The 19,451-nt window shown below is 53.4% G+C and overlaps 3 protein-coding genes across 5 annotated transcripts in view; 1 reads left to right on the top strand and 2 right to left on the bottom strand.

Moving 5' to 3' along the window:
- Window positions 1–604: 604 nt before the first annotated feature.
- On the bottom strand, window positions 605–3,356 carry MED11 (mediator complex subunit 11). The gene is made up of 3 exons (XM_061591080.1): window positions 3,147–3,356; window positions 2,872–3,002; window positions 605–1,303 (listed from the first exon to the last, which is right to left on the bottom strand). Exons 1-3 carry the CDS (start codon window positions 3,295–3,297, stop codon window positions 1,166–1,168), a joined length of 420 nt encoding a protein of 139 aa, XP_061447064.1. The 5' UTR covers window positions 3,298–3,356; the 3' UTR covers window positions 605–1,165.
- A 26-nt stretch (window positions 3,357–3,382) lies between these two features.
- LOC133367176 (leucine zipper putative tumor suppressor 1-like) lies at window positions 3,383–13,185 on the top strand. 2 transcript variants are annotated; one of them, XM_061591074.1, is made up of 9 exons: window positions 3,383–3,543; window positions 4,598–4,670; window positions 4,765–4,840; window positions 5,820–5,893; window positions 8,912–9,142; window positions 10,094–10,156; window positions 11,005–11,080; window positions 12,255–12,343; window positions 12,432–13,185. In XM_061591074.1, the coding sequence occupies exons 1-9, from the start codon at window positions 3,453–3,455 to the stop codon at window positions 12,460–12,462; spliced, it is 804 nt and encodes a 267-aa protein (XP_061447058.1). In that variant the 5' UTR covers window positions 3,383–3,452; the 3' UTR covers window positions 12,463–13,185. The 2 variants fall into 2 exon arrangements, with proteins under 2 accessions (XP_061447058.1, XP_061447059.1); XM_061591075.1 differs by lacking the exon at window positions 12,255–12,343 and having other exon boundaries at window positions 3,384–3,543.
- ARRB2 (arrestin beta 2) overlaps window positions 13,178–19,451 on the bottom strand; it is a 15,102-nt gene continuing 8,828 nt past the window's right edge. For both annotated transcript variants that reach the window (XM_061591065.1, XM_061591063.1), the window contains 10 exons: window positions 19,084–19,143; window positions 18,665–18,732; window positions 17,647–17,782; window positions 17,145–17,229; window positions 16,531–16,603; window positions 15,837–15,974; window positions 14,905–14,988; window positions 14,720–14,799; window positions 14,526–14,580; window positions 13,178–14,115 (listed from right to left, as the gene is read on the bottom strand). In XM_061591065.1, the coding sequence (XP_061447049.1) occupies window positions 14,019–14,115; window positions 14,526–14,580; window positions 14,720–14,799; window positions 14,905–14,988; window positions 15,837–15,974; window positions 16,531–16,603; window positions 17,145–17,229; window positions 17,647–17,782; window positions 18,665–18,732; window positions 19,084–19,143 (876 nt within the window). In that variant the 3' untranslated portion in view covers window positions 13,178–14,018. The remainder of the gene's footprint in view (window positions 14,116–14,525; window positions 14,581–14,719; window positions 14,800–14,904; window positions 14,989–15,836; window positions 15,975–16,530; window positions 16,604–17,144; window positions 17,230–17,646; window positions 17,783–18,664; window positions 18,733–19,083; window positions 19,144–19,451) is intronic.

Here is a 19,451-nt window from a genome sequence, read left to right as displayed (position 1 = left end):
CTGGGTCACCTGTTGCCATCGTGATGTTAGTTAGGCAGCCCTGCCCACCTGTCAATGTGTCTCGTTGGGGGAACCAAGCATCTGGCCTGTTGGCTAGAAAAATTCCCCACCTCTGTCAGAGGCAGTCAGTCAACATGCATGTATGAGGACACACAAAGTCAGACTGCATGTGGATGCCAGTGGTATGTCTTGTCAAACATAAAACCAAGGCCACACTGAATGTAGTAATGGCATCTCCTAAATGAGGTGCCCTGGGCCACATCTGGGAGCATCTGGGGAGCCATGTGTTCTGTACTGCGAGCCCAATTTTATGGAACTCGTTTGTAGCTGAGGTCAAACAAGCCCTCTTCCGGTTGAACTTCCAGCACCTATTGAAGACTTTTTTTTATTCCAGAAGGCATTTTTCTCAAATTCTGATTTTATAGCTTTAACTCGTTTTTAGTTTCATTGAGCTTCATGTACATTGCTTAGAGGTGATTGTAATTAAGTGGTAAATTGCCAAAATAAATAAATAAACGTTGTGAGTTCCTTTGAGGACAGACGTTGAAGAAATGGAAGCAAAACAACTAAGTATAGAAAGGACCCAAAGGTGTTACTAGGACACTTGTGTACACAAAATACATGTTTATGGCATATCGTTTCTGGTATACAGCAATGCTCCAAGCACGTTGCAGAGGTGACCCAGCTAAGGCCCACAGAGATTTTTTAAAGAAGTAATGTCAAGTCATGTTGTCACATGTCAGAGCTGGCTCAGGGTAATACGAAATCTGTGCACACAAGGTTGCTAAGGTTTGCAGTCTTGATCAGCCTTCTCCAACCTGGTGCCCTCCAGATGTTTTGGGCTCCAACTCCCATCAGCCTCATGCAGCAATACATCTGGATGACACCAGGTGGGATGAAGGCTGTCTTGGCTAGTCCCAAGGGAGGCTCAGGGCCAGCAGGCAGTTTCAGGCAAGCACAAGCCACGATTCTTATCTTGTGGCGCCTCCTGCTGTGCGCTGGGTGCCCTTTCCAAGCCCAGGGCATTCCAGTGGACCCAAGGGAAGCTCCCGTGATCGCCCTTGCCACAGAGGTCTCTTCACTGCACACACAGGCCCTTTGTCCACGAATAATACACCCTCTGTTGATGTCCAGGAGGGTCCAACCCGGGGCCCAGTTTCTCAGCCTACTGCTCCAGCATTTGCTCGCACGTCCGAGAGACTTCTCCCAGCTTGACGCGGGCGTAATCGATACGCTTCAGCGCCATCTGGCAGTCCTTGCGGGCAGAGTAGCTGGACCCTTCGTGCGGCTGCCCGGTGGCCACCTGCAAGAAGACATTGTCGGGCGCTTTGGTGAATGGCCCTGTGGAGGCGACAGGGGGACACAAAGAGGGAGCACCCGCAGCCTTGATACTCAGCTTGCCTCCCTCCCTAGCCTGGCCCCGTGCGCTATGCACGATGCCTCCCCTTTTGAATATCAGAAGGGCCCTGCAGCAGCAGCAGCTGGATCAGGCCCAAGGGGGCTCATCTAGGCCAGCATCGTGTTCTCACAGTGGCCAACCAGATGCCCCAAAGGGAAGCCCACAAGCAGGGCCCGAGTGTAAACGTGGCTCTCCCTTGAGGGATGCTCCGCCTGAGGAAGGGCGGGTGAGCGGGTGGTCTGACTGGGGACTGCACTTCCCATTGGGGAGTTATTGGGGTGACTCAGATCACCCACTGACAACTGTGGTGCAACTTCTGCCTGCACAGTCAGGATAAGAAGGACTGAAGAGCCCTTCAGCTGGATCGGCTCAAAAGGCCTACCTCAGTCCGCATCCTGGTCCCAAAGTGGCTTGTTATGTGCCTTCAAGTCGATTACGACTTATGGTGACCCTATGAATCAGCGACCTCCAAGAGCATCTGCCGTGAACCACCCTGTTCAGATCTTGTAAGTTCAGGTCTGTGGCTTCCTTTATGGAATCAACCCATCTCTTGTTTGGTCTTCCTCTTTTTCTACTCCCTTCTGTTTTTCCCAGCATTATTGTCTTTTCTAGTGAATCAGGTCTTCTCATGATGTGTCCAAAGTAGGATAACCTCCATTTCATTCTTTAATGTTAGTTCTGGTTTAGTTTGTTCTGACACCCAATTATTTGCCTTTTTGCAGTTGCTAGTAGGGTATATAAAGCCATTGTGACTAGTGGCCACTGATGACAGCCCTCCAGATGTTGCCAGACTACAACTCCTATCATCCCAGAGCACTGGCCAGGCTTGCTGGGGCTGCTGGGAGTCCAGCACCATCTGGGGGGGGCTGGCCTAGGTCCCTTTTAAAGTCACACCTGGGTGCAAAGAAGATGCGCAGGGCTGGTTCTAAAGGGCGGCCAGGTTGGGCACTGGCCCGAGGGCCCCGGAGCTACAGGAGCCCCTGAGGGGCCCTCCGCTCCCCTTCTGCAATCCACGCCCCCCACTTACCTGTCAGCCGGCTTCTTAGCATTGCCCTTAATGAAGATGGTGGCCGCAGTTTTCCTAAGGTACAGAAGCCGCTGCCGCCATCTTAATTGATGGCAGAGTGTGCACGTGTACCACGCACGCGTGCCATCAACAAAGATGACGGTGGAGGCTTCATTTCCCCTTAGGGAAACCGCGGCCACCATCTTCATTAAGGGCAATGGTAAAGTCTAGACAGGTAGGGGGCAGGTGGGGGAGCTGCGAGCGCACATCCATCCACCCACCGGGAACCAGGGCAAGCTGATGCCCAAGGGGCCCCGCATGCCTGGAGCCGGCCCTGAAGATGCGGCTTGGCTCGCTCACAGGAGTCGTCCACGAGCGCTTCCTCCGCCACCCTCTGCCCTCGCATGCTCCCCAGACTAGGGAGGGGAGGGGCCTGTGGTAGCCACGCCCACCACCGGCCACGCACCTGCGTGAGGTAGCGGATCTGGGCGGAGAGCTCCGACTCCACCTTCTGGACGGAGGCGACGAACTGCGACGCCTGTCGCTCCAAGAGGCGCTCGTTGGGCTTCTCCTTGGACAGCTCCAGGATCACCGTGCCTGCGGGGGCGGGAGGGAGAAGAGGCGGTGACGTCGGCTGCGGGCGCTGCAAAGAGACCACGCCCCCAAGGCAGGATCCCGAACCCCCGCCCACGGGACTGCAATGACTCCGCCCACTTCCCCAGACCCCGCCCATTCGCCCACCCGCGCTCTGCAGCGCCGTCCCGATCTCGCGCTCCAGCTCCTCCAGCAACCGCAGGCGCTCGTTGGCTAAGCCCAGGCTGTAGGCGTTCCCACCCGCCGTTCCTGCGGCCGCTCCTGCGCCCGACCCCGCAGCTGCGGCCACCGCCGCCATGTTCGGCCCTTGCCGGCACCCGTAAGCGCTCTTCCAGTCTCCGGGGTCGCATGCGCATGCGTCAATGCTGAGGGCGGGCCTTTTTGCGCATAATATTTCCAGCTCCCAGGAGCCCCTGCGGTTGCCGGGAGGCACGTGATCCGAAAGGGGGTGGAATGCTGCGCGGGGGGTGGAGGCAGCACGTGCAGGCTGAGCTGCGGACGCGGGAGCGGCGCGTGCGCGGCCTGCGTGGGCTGCTGGAGCGACGTGAGCCTCTGAACGTGTGCAGAGTGCCCGGAGGGACGAGTTAGGCGCGGTCGTGGGGGGCTCAGGGGAGGAGAGCCCACGGAACTCGCTGCCACTAGAAGTGCCTTCGGGAGGGGATTAGTGAAGCTCACAGTCTGGTTTTCGGAGGGCGGCTAGCGCGTCGGCCTCCTCTTATGCCCCTCCGAAGTGGCGGACGAGGCCTTTCGCCAGCCGTTGCCAATAATGGAGCCTCTGGGCTTGTCGCCTTTGAGGCACCGGGACGGCCCCCGCGTGAAGCGGGTGCTGGCGGCTGGATGGGCCCCGCTCGCCCCACAGGCACCTGGCGGGGCTCCATTCAGCCTGCGCCTCCACCTCCCCTGCCCTGAGCTCGCCTGGAGGGAGCCGGCGCCACCCGGAGCAGAGAACAGGGATGGGGGCCCTGAGGGCCGCTTTCTATTCTGGGAAGCCATCCGGGGGCCACCTCCCAGTGGGATGCAGGACAAGGGACGAAAATGTTGCCTTTGTTCACTAGGACTGTTTCTAGCACACGGCCGTGCACCCACGCTCTTGTCCTCCCTCAGGCCAGAGGCGTTTTCGGAGTTCAAGGGCACTTTTCCGGCCAGCAAAAGCACCCAAGGAGGCTGTGACGCAGGGCCGGTGAGGGGTGTGGCCTGCGGAGAGCCCCGCGGGCCAGACAGAGGCCTGGAAGGGTGCATTCCCTGCATAGAGTTAGAAGGGACCTCAGAGGTCATGTGCCCAACCCTCAGCCTGGTGCAGAATCTTGGGGCTACAACAGCAGCCTTTGCCAACCTGGTGCTCCTCCAGATGATGTTGCAGCCCCAGCCACCACAGATGTAGTCCTACAGCACCAGGGTGGTAGTGACTGCTGCAGCAGCTGTTTGCTTGTACATTAATTGGGCTTCCCAATGATTAAGAGAAAAGTGGAGGGGGGGTCACCTTTTCTGCCCCCTTTTCCCCACAACAGCTCTTGCTGACCTCCCTTTTCCCTCCCCAGAGATCTATTTTCTTTCCAGCCCCTCCTGAGCCGGTCTGCCTTGCCTTCTTCCTTTTCCAGATGAAAAGCTCCAGGACCGACTTGATGCTCTGGTGGTGCAAGGGAAGGTGCTGCCTGCAGGGGAGGCCTCCCGGTGAGGAGGGAGTTGGCTGGCCGGGGCTGGTGGGGCGAGTGGGAGTGGGAGGATGGACATTTGCTGAACCAGGGTCCTCTTCTGGCGTTTCCAGGGGCCCCCTGGAACTGGCCTCCTTCCAGATTCAACAGGAGCTGGAGATAACCGAACTCCGGCAAGAGAGAGTGGAGGTGAGGTTTGTCCTGGTGGGTGGGCTGGAGGCTGGGTGTTTACCAGGGCGAGGGCCTAGCCCTGTAATGCGGCGCTGTGGGAGCTATGAAGGTCGATCCTGTTTAGAGGGCCTTTCCTGCACCCCGGAATAGCAACAGGCAAGCCTCTTGCAGGACCAGTTGACTTTGTCTGAGAAATTGGGGTGGCAGTTGAAGGATAGAGGGGGAGAGCTTGAGGGACCACAACTCATCAGCAGAGCGCCTGCTTTGTATTGGCTTTTCCAAACCAGATGCTCTGGACTCTGACTCCCAACAGCCCCGGCCAGCACAGCTGTGGTCCTATCAGGCCTGTCATCGTAGTAAGGCTGTGCTGGCCGGGGCTGACGGGAGCTGTAGTTTTGAAGAGGCTTTCTTTTTAAGATGGTTCTTTCTGTTTCATCACTCTTCGTTTGCTGCTCTGGGCTCCTTTTATTTAAATAATCCAAAAACATCTGGAGGGCACCAGGTTGGGGAAGGCAGCTTTGTATGAAGAAGGTCCCAGCAACTCCAGCCTTCTTCCCCTTTTTAAAAAAGGGTCAGATAATGGGTGAGTGGAAACACCTTTCTGTGCTGGAGAGCTGCTGCTGCCAGTCAGAGCTGGTGATGTGGGGCTAGCTAGAAGAACAGACTGGTCTGGTACAGGTTGGTGTGAAAATAAAATACCGGGAAAGGCCTGAGCTCAGGGGCAGAGCACCTGTTTTGCATGCAGCAGGCCCCAGGTTCAGTCCCAAGGGCATCTCCAGGTAGAGACTCCTGGCCGGATACCCAGTGCAGACAAGCTAGATGGACCAATGGTTTCTCCTGGCATAAGGCAGCTTCCTGTGGCTGTGGGGTGGGGGATGAAATCTTTGCACCTTCTGAGTTCTGCCTCCGGTGCCTTTCTCCCACCCCCGCCCATCCTTTTTCGCCCTTAGAGATGTTCATCCCTTCTCCTTGCATCTAATGCTGCTCCCCTTTGCAGTTGCGCCAACAGGTCGACCTCCTTACGGATGTCCTGAGGGAGACAGAGGCTGAGAACAAGGATCAACGGGCAAGGTAGTGCCACCCCCCTTGTCTGGCCACTGAGGCTGTGGGAGAGGAAGGTGGGTTTTAGCTCTGAGGGAGACGTCTTTAAAAAAACTGGGGGCAGTCCTCCATTTTCTAGAAAGGAACTGGAATCAGGGTGGGGGTGAGGGTTGCTCACTGAGTCAGAATACGTTTGTAAGAAGAGCCCTGTGGCTGGATCAGGCCCCTCTAGTCCAGCCTCCAGTTTTCACCGTGGGCAGCCAAATAGATGCCCCAGTGGAAAGCCCACAACAGCAGCACCCTCCCCACTTGTGATTCAGAGGCATTTACTGCCTCTGACACTGGTGTGAGAACAGAGGCATCTTCCTGTGAGGCCGAGGTATAGGGATGCAAAGACCAACTCCTTAGCTGCTGCTGCTGCCAGCAACTGGCCCCCTGTCCCGCCTTTGCCACAGTGAAATCTTGGGGTCCTGCACAAGTTCCTCGTGGAATCTGCAGCCACTGTTAGGCAGAGGTGACAGCTTTGCTCTTGTCTTGGGAGGGGAGGGAAAAGGGGCTGCTTGATGGCATTTTCTTGGGCTGAGCCAGACGCTGAGATTGGTTGGCTGTGTTTTGTCCTTGCTACTTTTCTTCCTTAAATCTTGCTTCTCTGGCTGTTCCTTCTCTATCTGCCGGCTGCTCCCTTCCTCCCTCACCGTGCCTCTGGACCTCCTGCCCCCACCATGCACGCATCACCTTTGTGGCAAGCATTTGAAGGGCAGGAGTGAAAAACAGCCCTCTTCTTTTTACGAGACCATAAGCCTGTGGGCAGCATTTGTTCTGTTATTTTAATTCAGTCAGTGTACCACACCTACTTCTTAAGGCACTTTACATGTAATGATCATTAATCAACTTACTGACCTGAATATTTGAGGTTGGGGATCTCAAGTAAATATTGCGTGAACAGGCCCAGAAGTTGAACGGAGAATTTTCTCCCCCCCCCCCACTTCCTCCTCTTTCCTTTTCATTTAGCCCCCTTGGTGGGATCTGGGGAAGGGGCCGTAGCACATGGTAGACCATCTGCTTCCATGCACAAGGCCACAGGTTCAACCCCCAATGGCAGTTCCAAGTTGTTGTTTTAATTTGGGCAATTTATATACCACTTGTGTTGTAAACCACTTGGAGATTAGTTAAGACATCTTAAATACAAAAATAACAACAAAATTCTGCATTCTATAAAATGATCATATCGCAAACATATGTTGGATAATGGAACGGACCAAGGAATTTCAGAAGAAAATCACTCTGTGCTTTATGGATTACAGCAAAGCCTTTGACTGTGTAGATCATGAAAAACTATGGAATGCTATAAAAGAAATGGGGGTGCCACAGCATCTGATTGTGCGCAGCCTATACTCTGGACAAGAGGCTACAGTGAGGACAGAATATGGAGAAACCGATTGGTTCCCCACCAGAAAGGGTCTGAGACAGGGGTGTATTTTATCACCCTATTTAATCTATATGCAGATCATATCGTACAGAAAGCAGGATTGGACCGAGATGAAGGAGGTGTGAAAATTGGAGGGAGAAATATCAATAATTTAAGATATGCAGATACCATACTAGCAGAAACCAGTAATGATTTGAAACGAATGCTGATGAAAGTTCAAGAGGAAAGCACAAAAGCAGGACTACAACTGAACATTGAGAAGACTAAAGTAATGACAACAGAAGATTTATGTAACTTTATAGTTGACAATGAGGACATTGAACTTGTCAAGTATCAATACCTCAGCACAGTCATTAACCAAAATGGAGACAATAGTCAAGAAATCAGAAGAAGGCTAGGACTGGGTAGGGCAGCTGTGAGAGAACTAGAAAAGGTCCTCAAATGCAAAGATGTATCACTGAACACCAAAGTCAGGTTTATTCAGACCATGGTATTCCCGATCTCTGTGTATGGATGTGAAAGTTGGACAGTGAAAAAAGCAGATTAGAGAAAAATAAAAATAGAAAGGAAGGCAAGTTGGTTGGAAGACATTGTGGACTTCTTTGGGGGGGAACCCCTGCCCCCCTGCCTTTATGCTATCCTTCCTCAATTCCTTAAATTTCATTTTTTTAAAAATTTGGCCTAAGTCCCCAGATTTTATTTTACTTGCATTAGCAAGTGAAGGAGATATTCATTCATTGGGCAATTTGAATAGGTGCAGGCTTTTGAGATAAACAGGGTTCCTCATCAGAGAGACTGGTTAATTCTTGGTGAGAGAGCCAGCAAAGTGGGTTGTTAATGCAGATTTTTTTTTTTCATTAGTCTAGATCAGCTTTTGGCCTGATCCTGCTGTGCTGGCTGGGGCTGATGGCAGTTGGAGTCCAAAACAGCTGGAGGGCACTAGGTTGGCAAAAGGCTGGTCTATGCAAAATCAACTTATTTGAAATGTGGTGTTGGAGGAGAGCTTTGTGCATACCACGAGCCACAAAAAAGACAAATAATTGGGTGTTAGAACAAATTAAACCAGAACTATCACTAGAAGCTAAAATGATGAAACTGAGGTTCTCATACTTTGGACACATGAGAAGACACGATTCATTAGAAAAGATAATAATGCTGGGGAAAAAAGAAAGGAGTAGAAAAAGAGGAAGGCCAAACAAGAGATGGATTGATTCCATAAAGGAAGCCACAGCCCTGAACTTACAAGATCTGAACAGGGTGGTTCATGACAAATGCTCTTGGAGGTCACTGACCTATAGGGTTGCCATAAGTCGTAGTCGACTTGGAGGCACATAACAGCCACAAACTGCTAAATAAAGCATCCCACTTTAGCATCAAAATAAACATTCCACATAAAAATCAGCTATAAAAATACAAGAATTCTACATTGTAAACAGCTAGATACAATATTCTCTAAACATCAGAAAGTGAAACATTACAAATGAAAATCAACTAAAAAGTATATTTAAATAACAGAATTGACGAGTAGGCAAAAGAAAAATCCCCTACTTGTTCTCAACCACAATATGCCCCACTGAGAAATTAATTGGGTGCTATGTTGCATCTCGTGCCCTTCCCAGGATGAGGCACCTTGCCCAGGACTTGGCTGCTGTTAACCGTCAGTACGAGGAGGTGAAGTGCCAGGCCTGGACCCTTTCCCAGGAGGCTGAGGGGCTGCGCAAGGACCTGGAGTGGGTTCAGGGGCTCTTGCAGGAGTCCCAGCAAGAACGTCTGGACCTGGAGGCCCGCTGGGTGAAGGAGAAGGCGATGGAGGCCAAGCGAGTGAACTGGGCCAATGAACAGGAAGAAAAGTGAGGAGAGGGAAGGGAGGGGTGTGGGCTTTTCCACCGCTTTCTACTTCATCTAGGACATTGGGGTGCTGGTTGAGGGAAAGGGGGACAATTTGAGTTTGGATTTTGGAGACCTGGCGTTCCAAATCTTCTCACCTTGATTGCATAGCAAAGTGTTTATGGCAAGTCTTGCTGGTTGATAATGGAGACAAGAATGCTAGCGTTCCAAATTCAGTATTTGCCTAGACTACTATAATGCGCTCTACGTGGGGCTACCCTTGAAAACAGTCCGGAAGTTGCAACTGGTACAGAATGCGGTGGCGCGCCTGATTAAAGGTAGCTGACAACGAGATCATATCACTCCAGTGCTAAAAGAGTTGCACTGGTTACCAGTTGCTTACCGGGCCCAATTCAAGGTGTTGGTTTTAACCTTTAAAACCCTACACAGTTTCGGCCCAGTCTAACTGAAGGAGCGCCTCCAGCATCATCAGTGGTGCCGCCCAACAAGATCAGCCTCAAAAGGCCTTCTCTCTATCCCACCAGTTAAAACAGCCAGACTGGTGAGGACTAGGGAGAGGGCTTTTTCAATTGTGGCCCCCACCCTGTGGAACTCCCTCCCAAATGATCTCCGCCATGCCCCCTCTATGATGAGCTTCCGCCGGGTGTTGAAAACCTGGCTCTTCAGGCAGGCTTTTGGGGTGGGCTAGGTTTTACTACTATTTCAGATTTTTAATGTTTAATGTATTTGTACGCTTTATTTTGTACGTCGCCCAGAGTGGCTGGACAACCAGCCAGATGGGTGACTAATAAATTTAATAATAAATAAATAAATTTTGCATGCTTTCTGGACCCTTTAAACCCAGCAGCCTCCCCGCCTTGGGCATGCTGGACGCTTTTTGCACTAAGACTTTTTGTTCTGTGAAATACATTCCAGCCTTGAATCCCCAGTTGCCTTCTCCCCACCTGCCACAGGTCCCGTCGGAGGGTGAGGCGCCTCCAGGAGAAGCTGGCGAGCGCAAGAGAGGCAGCTGCCCTGTGAGGACTTGTTTCTTCTGGTGGTTGAGGGGTAAAAGGGGAGGGAAGGAGTCACTGAGGAGAGATGAGCCTTGAAGTGCACCAGGTGACCCTGGGTCACTCAGGTGCGTACACGTCCTGTGCACATGACAGTCAAGGTTGGGCTGTCAGTCCTGGCACCAGGGTTGAGGGGCAGGTAGGCGGGCAAAGCACAACCTGGCTGCCTTGCTTTGTGAGCGGGGGGTGGGCAGGCGAGGGGAAGCTCCTGCTGTAATCACCTGATGCACCTGCTGCTTTTGGGGCCAGGCCCTTAAAAAAAAAAATCTGTGCTGGGCATAGAAGCCAGTCCCTGTTAAGCCGGGGGGGGGCAGTATGAGGGTGATGCTTTGAGATGGGAGGCAAGCACTGACACACGGTGTGCCCTTTGATGTTTTAGGGGCCTGGCACTGATCAGGGAACTCCTGGGCTGGGCAGCTTCTGCCACCCTCTGTACCAGGCCCTTAACAGAAGTTGCTTTTGTTGTTTAAATGCCAGCATCAATCGCAGTGAGCCCTGCCTCTTGCGCGGCCATGTAGCATGCTGATGCTAGGCCCGGTCATTATGACAGTAAAAGAAATTGGGAGAAAAGCAGCAGGATGAAAATGTAATTAATAAATGGACTGGAATGTTTTTAGGTTTTGTAAGCTGCGTTGAGACCCAATAAACTGGAAAGGGGAGTTGTTTTTTTTTAAGTAGCTAAGTTCACAGAGGCAGAGGCCAGTCCTGGCTTTGAGCAATAGGTGCTGTTGCCTCCAGGAAGCCCTTCGCTTAGGAAAGGACGGTATCCCCCTGGCTTGTCCTACCCAAATCATGCGTGTCTCTTGTGGCAGGATTCTGGGGCCGGCTACAGAAACTTCCTCGAGAGACAGCAGCTTCAGCACATCTTGTGACAAGGCAGACAGCAAGGTAGGTGCCTGGGTGTCTGGGAGATCGTGAGAGGACATTATTAAAATAATTTGCGCCCCGCTTCTCTACACATCCTTCTGAGGGGGCTTGTAAGGAAGCATTAAAGTACAGGCTTTTCTGTATGGATGTTTATTGTGGTCCCTAAAATGTCATCAGGATCTTTCCAGTAAGGCAACTGGAGACGGGATAGCCCAGACAGACCTCTCAGGCTCCTCTCGCTTCCTTTCCCCTTCCAATACAACACACAGAGTATTGATGGTTGTGACAGTATAGTCAGAGCTTCACTGCCACAACTGCAAACGGCACCCAAGGAGGCCAGCTCACTCCTTGTGTGTGGGAGTCCCAGAGTTTAGAAAGGTTGTCTCTTTGCAAAAGTAGACGGTCTGGCTGAAGTGTGGGTTACTCGAGGGGCAGAGGGAAGTGGGTTGCTATGCTGTTAAATCTCAGCGGGACAGAGAAGGCCTGTAGCTGTGTGGCAGAGCATCTGTCTTGCACGCAGAAGGTCCCAGGTTCAATCCCAAACAGCTTCTTCAGGGAGGGCTGGGAGAGACTCCCTGCCTGAAACCTGGAGAGCCTCTGCCCGTCAGTGTAGACAGTATGGAGCTAGATGGGCCAATGGTCTGCCTCTGTATAAGGAACTTACTATGTTCCTCTGGGTGTCTGCAGGAACAGGCACAGAACTGGGGGCTGCAGGCTTCTTGCAGGTCAGCAGAATGGGGGAGAACAGGGAAACCATGCATGGGGGTGGCGGATAAGAGCTATCCACGGGGCAGGCAGCATGCATTGGAACTGACTAGCCAGAGCACTTCCCTACCTGGTTTACCAGTTGCTGGAAACTGCACCTCTCGTGCTCAGGACCTGCTTGTGGGCTTCCCTCTGGGGTGTCTGGTTGGCCACTGGGAGAAGAGGAACTTGGACCACATGGACCCCCTTTGGCTCGATCCAGCAGCCAGGCTCTTCTGAATGTTGGTGCCCTGCAGGTGGTTTGGACTACAGCTCCCATCATCCCTCAACCGTTGGCCGTTGCTGGGTGGGGCTGATGGGAGTTCAAAAAGGTGCTGGGGCTGAGCTCAGACTGTGTCTTGTGCCACCAAATGCCAAGCTGGGTCCTCACGACAAGTAGATGGAAGTCAGTTGCCATAGCGCTCTCTTCCCCCCCCTCCCCGCCTTCTAGGCTGCAGCAGTAGAGCAAACGGAGTCTAGCCCTACAGGCGCCTCATCTCCTCTGAGGAGTGCAGGGTGCGGTTTAACCCCAGACCGCAGGTAACAGTATACTCGTTCCTTAGGATGTGGGTGGGTGGGTCAGCATAACTGCTTCCCAGCGTGGTAACTCGCTCCTCTCTTGCTGCAGGGGCAGATCTCCTGAGGCGGCTGAACTGTGAATGGAGCAGCTCTTCCAAAGCCAGCTGAGGGAGGCGGCCATTGTAGTGGCCAGAGCAACTTTGCACCGGGGTGGGATGGAGTGGAGTCCAATGATGAATAAGGCCCAGCTACTGCTTGGCTTCCTGACTTGGGCAGGGGAATCAGGTTGGTGTTGGGCATTGTGCAGAAGGAGGGGCCACCACCAAGGAGGCTGCTCTCCATACAAGCTGTGGGGTCAGGAGTAGTGCTGCCTAGTGGCAGATATCTTAAGCTCTGTGAATTCAAAGCACATCTGTGGGTGCATTTACACCTTCCCCCCCCTGTTGCTGCATAGAGGTCTTCCTGCTTTGGGGGGGGGGAGCCTGTGGCCCTCCAGGTTTTGTGGGTCTACAGCTGTCATCATCCCTGGAGTTGGGAGTCTAGCAAGGGGAGGGCCACAGGTTTCCTCAGCCAGCTGCAGAGGTGAGGGGGCGTAGCCGCTGAGAGGGTGGTCTCCCCCATGGTTCACCTGCAACCTTTCCCCATCAACCAAGACAGTGCAGGAGCCCCTACCCCTTAACCTGTGCACCCCCAGCCCTTGATACCCTCAAAAATAGTTCACCTCTTCCAAGGACCAACTTCCCCCCAAAGCAAGGGAAGGGATGACTCTTTCAGCTACCCCTGCCTCTTAACAGGGTGTATGTGTATATATATATTATATATATATCTCCAGTCACTCAATAAAACCACCAGGCATCTGTTAACCATTTTTTTTTAATTCAGTTGTTCCTCTCTGCTCAGACAATGTAGGAAATAATGGCCTTTGCACCCTCTTCCCTGCACCTGTTTACAGACAAATGCAGTACTGGGGGGGGGGGAGACATTTGCAAACATGGGGGGGCACAAAGGAGAGAGAGACAGACGTTCTGGCATAGGCTGTGCCCTTCCCCCAGTTGGCTCAAGAAGCCCCAATCCCAGCGGGGGGGGGGGGAAGTGTGTGTGCTTTTGGCTCTCTTCCCACTGCCTTCTGGGGTTTGACGGGTCGGGGGGGTAGACAAAGGTGCTTCATCTCCCCCCCCCAATTGATTTTAAGGAGAGAGGTGGGAATTGTGTTACCAACATTACCCTAACCAGTTAAAATAGCATTTAAAAGTAAGACAAGGGGGAATTCTTGACAGTGGGGGTGGGGTGGGCAGAGACAGAGACACACATTGTGGTGCTTGGAAATACAACCATCAGACGATAATGCCCAAGAAATGATTCCAGTGCGTTAAACAAGTGGGGGGTCCTTAAAAGTTAAAACCCCACCTGGAAAATGATGCAGGAGCAGCAAAGCAAAGGGGGAGGAGAGAAGAAAAGCTGGGGCAACCCACTCCCCAATTTTAGTCACATTAAAAGCCCCCCCCAGGTAACCTCCCCCCCATACAGCACTAAAGAGACAAGGCAGAGGGGCAACGGCTCCTATGACAAAGGATAGGAGGACAAGGCGACATTCGTACAAGGGGGGGGTGTCTCTTTCCTCTCTGTCTTCCACCCCCCAGCTATTCCTGGATGGACCTGCTGGGCTTGTGTGGGGCTGGGGGGGGCAGCCCCCTCCCTAGCAGAACTGTTCATCGTCCTCTTTGTCATCCTTCACCCCTTTCAGCCGCAGGCGGGCAAAGTCTTCAAAGACAATGTCGTCATCCTGACCGTAGCTTGGGGGGTGGGGGAGAAAAAGAAAGGGGCACAGTCAGACTGCTGCAGGGGCACAAAAGCATGGCTTGCTGGGCTCAAAGCCTCGGCCCCTTTCACATGGTTGATAAAGGGCTGGCCTGATCACCGGGGGGGGGGGGGGAGAACAACCCTTCAAAAAGATGGGTACTTTTACATCCCCTTCACCTGCCCCAACTCAACACACTTCCACCAGGACAAGGGCACCCAGGAAATATTTTGTGGCTCCCCCTCTTTCCACAGACAGGCTTCTTCCCCCCCCCCGACTATGGGCTGTGCCAGACTTCCTCTGCCCTGACTGTGGGGCCTGAAGGGTGCTGGGCTCTCTACTTGCATCCTCGCCCTGCTACCAACCCCCCCCCCTCCCCGAAGCCTTCCCAAAGATGCATCTTACTTGGTTTCAAACTCAATGAGGTTTGTGTCGACTGGCGTGTCTGTCTCTGGAGCGGCTAGGAGGGAGCAGGAGGAAGAGAAGTGAACAGCCTCGTTCCCCTGAGGCGGCTGTCCCTCCCCAGCCCTGGAACAAATGCATCTGCCTTGGGTTGGGTGGGGTCTGGAGAGGGAGAGACCGCCCCTTCTAAACCTTACCTAATGGAGGCTGGGGCGGCAAGGGCTGGTCCGGTGGTTTGGGGTGCATGAGGACAAAAGGCAGTTCCACAGAGACATCCCTGGGGGGCAGGAAAGGAGAAGGGTGCTCCGTCAAGCTCAGGGAGGAATGGGTCCAGGGGTGGGGGTGGGGGCAGAGCAACCCATCTCCCCTCTCCCTTACATACCCTCCTCTGGCCACCACGAGTTTGACTTTGACGCGGTAGGAGACGAGGATGCCCAGGACCTCCTTGTTGGCACCTTCCTTCACTCTGCAATGCAAAAGAAGGTTGGGGTTTTTTTCGGTGTGTGGGGGGGTGAGCATTGTCAGATGGCAGGTGTCTGTGAAGCCTCCACTGCATGAAAATGAACCCACCTGCAGGGCTGTCATTTTCACCCTCATTGCCAGATACAGATACCTGCTTATTTGGAGTCATGCTGGAGACGGTCCCCATGGCAGCCTCTGTCCCCTGGGGAAGGGGCTCTTCATCCTCCCACTCCACTGCCACCACCCCCACCCAGGAAAAGGAGGCTTTCAGCAGAATTCTGTGCACGTTTAGCCCAGAGGTCAGTCATGCCCACTGTGCCCATCACACTTGCACAGGATCGCAGCCTTTGGCACTCCTCTGCGCCTGTGGGGAATGGAAGGGGGCAACCACCAGGGAGTGGCCTTTCTAGTGGTGGCACCCGAGGGAGGCTTGCCTGGCACCTTTGTAATCTCCCTGGCATCGCAGGAAGACCTTTCTGGGCACCCAGGCACTTTTAAATAAAATTTATATAATCTGGCTATCTGTTTGTAATCTTGGTGCAGCAAGGTGTTTTTTTTTTTGTAGCTGTGGGTGTGGAAGAGTGGCAGCCCATTTGCTTGGCTCCATCCCTGTTATCTCCTGGGAGAGACCCTCATCTAAAGCCCTGCAGAGCTGCTGCTGCCAGTCAGTACAGACAATACTAAGCTAGATGGACCAGTGGTCTGACTCTATGTGTTCCTATGTTTCTAAGTGGGTTTTTTAAAAAAACGATAAGCTAGTCAGTGAGTTCAGGAGCAGCCTACCAATGCCCTGTATTAATAAAACCCAGGGTGCCCCCGCAGCCGTGGGGAGGGGGCTGCCGTCTCACTCACATGGTGGAAGAGGCGAGGTTGGTGTCTTCGTGCTTGAGCTTTCCGTCGAGAGCCAAGCCGCGCTTCTCCCGGTTACTGCTGAGCAGTGGCGTGAGCGTGTAGACCTTGCAGAAGGTGGAGCTGGGGGCCACCTGGTCGCTGGCGGGATCGAGACGGCAGAATGAAAGGCAAATCCGCCCCCCACTGCCCCACAACCCTAAATAATCAGTGCAGTTGGTGGAGGGACAGCCAGTCAGACCAGGTTTCAGCGGAATGTATAACACACAAATCCCAAACCAGGAAGGTTCTTTTTTATTATTTTGATTTTAACAACAAAGAACAAAGTTCAGATCTGAACTTCCCAAGTGCCATTTTACAGATTTTATAATCCCAACAGAGCAGTCCCCACCTCACCTAAAAACATGGTGCCCTCCAGAGGTTTCAAACTATAACTCCCATCAGCCCTACGGAGCTGTGCTGACTGGGGCTGATGGGAGTCATAGTCCAAAACAGCCAGAGCAGCACCAGGTTGGGGAAGGCTGTCCAAAGGCACCTCTGTTTTGGGGGGAGAAATGAAGATTGCAATTTTTTTTAAAAGCAAATCAAACACTTGTAGCCCCCCCTTGCTCCAAGCCAAGTTCCAGTTTGAGGTTAGGGCCAGAGGGTGGAGAGGACCACAGCAGCTGGGAGGGAAGGCAGCGCGGTACATACTTACTCCTGTTCAATTTGGGCCACGGGGCACTTGTACTGGGCTGTGCTGAAAAGGCAGATGTCTGCATACTGCCGCACTGCAGGGCAGGGAGGGAAGGAAGGAAAAAAGTCAGCTGTAGGAAAAGGGAGTGTCAGCTACCCCACCCCCCAGAGTTCTGCTTAGCAGCACCCGGAATCCTTACAAAGGACAGTTCTCTGATACCATTATACCCTCTCCCCCAAGCACTCTGCAGATGCTCAATGGAGCCCTTAAGTACTTTGCCTTCCCTGGGAGAGCGGTTTGTTCTGCTTGCGCCTTTCCAGGCTGGGGTTCTGGAACCGCTAGGTGGTCTTGGCTCTTGGGGGCAGCAGTGTGTGGGGGCTAGACATGGTCTTTAATTCTCACCAGTCCTAGGATTCTGCAGTCCTTGCTCCTGAGCCAGTATTCATTTTATATCCATGCAGCAGAAAGGGGGGGGGGAACAGACAGTCTCCCAGCCCGGCTGGGTTAGGTTATCTTCTGCAAGGTGGCTCAGCCCACGCCCGGGTCTTGCTCCTCGCCCCACCCGCCCCAAGACACATGGCTCCAAGTTGGCCCAGCACCCCCCCAGCCAGGCTCTACAGGGTCCCTCTCCGTACCGGACACCTTCACTTTCTTGACGCTTTTGTTGGAATTGTTTGTAACGTGCACGTTGACGCTGATTGGCTCACCGTGATAATAAAGCTGGGGGGAGAAAAGGGAGGGGGGTCAGAAATGTAGCTGAGCCGGGAGGCCCATTTCCAAAAACATAATCCACAGCCAGCCCTTGCCTCCTTCTCCCAAGACCACCCTCAGCCCCTGAGTGATGACCTCCTGCTCTTGCACGCTCTGCTGGCCAGCCAGACCTTCAGACCGGCTTCTCCTGACTATGGCGACCTCATTGTCAGGAACTCGGAATTAAAGATTTGCATCACGCAGACTTTCTAAAGCAGGCATGGGGAACCTTTGGCCCTCTGGATGTTGCTAACTACAGCTCTCATCGTTCCTGGCTGTTGGCCACGCTTGCTGCAGAGGCTGATGGGAGTTGTAGTTCATCAGTAGCAGGAGGGCCAAAGGTTCTGCACTGCTGTTCCCCCCCCCAATAAACAAATGTTCCCCCACCTCCTTGTCAAGAGAAGCTTCAAGGTGCAAAGAGCGGTCGGACATCAGGAAATGGCGGGTGGTCTCAGCCATGGGCTGTGGGCCGGGCTTCTCTGGGGCATACTGGACCTTCCGGATGACAAGACGGACGGAATTCCTGAGCAAGTCATGGGGGGAGGAGGGAGGCAAGCAGGGAGAGCAGTTAAAAGAGGAGGGGACTGAGACAGGACTCCTGGGTTCTCTGGGCGGAGAGTGAGGAGGGAGTGCCTCTTCAGTGGTGGCCCCCTGATAATGGGAAGCTCACCTGGCATTTACTTTTATGTTTGGGCACCAGGTGAAGGAGCCCTTATGACCCGCCCCCTGGCCTTTCAACTTCTGGTGAGCAGGTGTTTTAAGCGCTGCTTTTTTAATGGATTCTTAGGCATTTGTATGGGTTTCACCCAGGACAACTTTCTGAAGGGCAGCATCCCCATGTTTGTGGGAAAGCCGGCAGAGGTCCTCGTGCCTGTTAGGCAGAGAGGGTGGGCAGCCAGGGAAGGGGCGGGGTGGGCTGAACTTAGGAAGCTGCATGTCTGCACTGACTGGCAGCACCGGCTTTCCAGGGTTCAGGCAGGGAGTCTGACCTAGCCTCACCTGGAGATGTTGCCGGGGGTTGAACAAAGCAGATGGAAAGGGGTGGATCTCGCAGACACTGATTTGTACTCACGTGCCCGGCTGTTCTGGAGGTACACCATACTGCCCTAACCTAGCACCCTCCAGATGCCCTGGACTGCAGAGCACAGCTTTGCTGTCTGGGGCTGATGGGAGTTGCAGTTCAAAACAGCTGGAGGCTGGGGAGGCTGTTTTACGTAAAACTTTAATAAAATAAATGCAATGCTCTGTGCAATCCCTCTTTGCGACAGGCCACGTTGGTTCTCCATTGTAGCCCTATATCTCAATTCCAAGGGGCCTCTCCCCTGGCCCACATGACGTCACCTTCACTTACTGCCCCCACCCCAACTTCACATCCCTAAAACAAGAAACCTGCAAGTCTTGTTACCTTTTGTGAATCTTCTCATCTTGATTTTTGGCACAAAAAGCCCGGATCTCAAAATCTACTCCACAAGCCTGAAGAGGGAAGAGACAGGCTGCAGGGTCAGTCCCTGCTAACGCTGACAGTCCTTGCTCCAGGTCGCTGTCTGACCATCCCGCCCCATGACTAGCACTGCTAGGGCCCCTCCATTCCGCCCCATACGTGTTTCAGTATAGTATGCACAAGAGAAACCCAAGGCAGCTTACATATGGTTCCCAGGCAGTCTCCCATCCAGGCACTGACCAGACCTGACCCTGCTTAGCTTCAGGAGGGTGCTGGCCTCATGTGCCTTCAGACCATAGCCTGGGACCACATCCCTTATTCCAGTCCTTTCCTCCCCATTCCCAAAATGGGCCCTTAACCCCTTTTGAACCCCCCCCCAGTACCTTTCCTGTGTCTTCAGGACCTGGCTGCAGGGTAACTGAACATGGCAGGTTCTGTGGGATCTGTGGGGTATGCAGAAGCATTGAGAGTGAACTACAGGAAAGGGCCTTCAAATGGAGACAGCTGTTTAGTGCCCTACCCTCACGGACCTCTAACTCTGGCGTGGCCACAGTGGTGTCCTCAAGAAATTATCCTGCTGCACCTGAAGTGTCTATGCCCCCACCCCACCCACCCACCCCTGCAACCACCGCTCACTGCTGCCTCCGTCTTGAGGTGGGCAAGGCTGTTTGCATCGTGTTCCCCCCCCCCCCCAAAAAGTACATAGAGCTGAAGAAGGAACTTGGAAGAGTGACGGCTTTCCCCACTTCCT

This window comes from Rhineura floridana, chromosome 11 (assembly GCF_030035675.1).
Source record: "Rhineura floridana isolate rRhiFlo1 chromosome 11, rRhiFlo1.hap2, whole genome shotgun sequence".
Lineage (NCBI taxonomy): Eukaryota > Metazoa > Chordata > Lepidosauria > Squamata > Rhineuridae > Rhineura > Rhineura floridana.
This window is presented reverse-complemented; position numbering and strand designations above follow the sequence as displayed.

What these genes read in the sequence shown, in the direction of transcription:
- LOC133367176 (XM_061591074.1), top strand. Translation starts at nt 3,453, where the DNA reads ATGCTGCGCGGGGGGTGGAGGCAGCACGTGCAGGCTGAGCTGCGGACG. An exon ending in CCTGCAGGGGAGGCCTCCCG is followed by an intron (nt 4,671 to 4,764) that starts GTGAGGAGGGAG and finishes TGGCGTTTCCAG; the next exon opens with GGGCCCCCTGGAACTGGCCT. An exon ending in GGTTTAACCCCAGACCGCAG is followed by an intron (nt 12,344 to 12,431) that starts GTAACAGTATAC and finishes CTCTTGCTGCAG; the next exon opens with GGGCAGATCTCCTGAGGCGG.
- MED11 (XM_061591080.1), bottom strand. Translation starts at nt 3,297, where the DNA reads ATGGCGGCGGTGGCCGCAGCTGCGGGGTCGGGCGCAGGAGCGGCCGCA. An exon ending in GACGGCGCTGCAGAGCGCGG is followed by an intron (nt 3,003 to 3,146) that starts GTGGGCGAATGG and finishes CCGCCCCCGCAG; the next exon opens with GCACGGTGATCCTGGAGCTG. An exon ending in AGATCCGCTACCTCACGCAG is followed by an intron (nt 1,304 to 2,871) that starts GTGCGTGGCCGG and finishes GTCTTCTTGCAG; the next exon opens with GTGGCCACCGGGCAGCCGCA.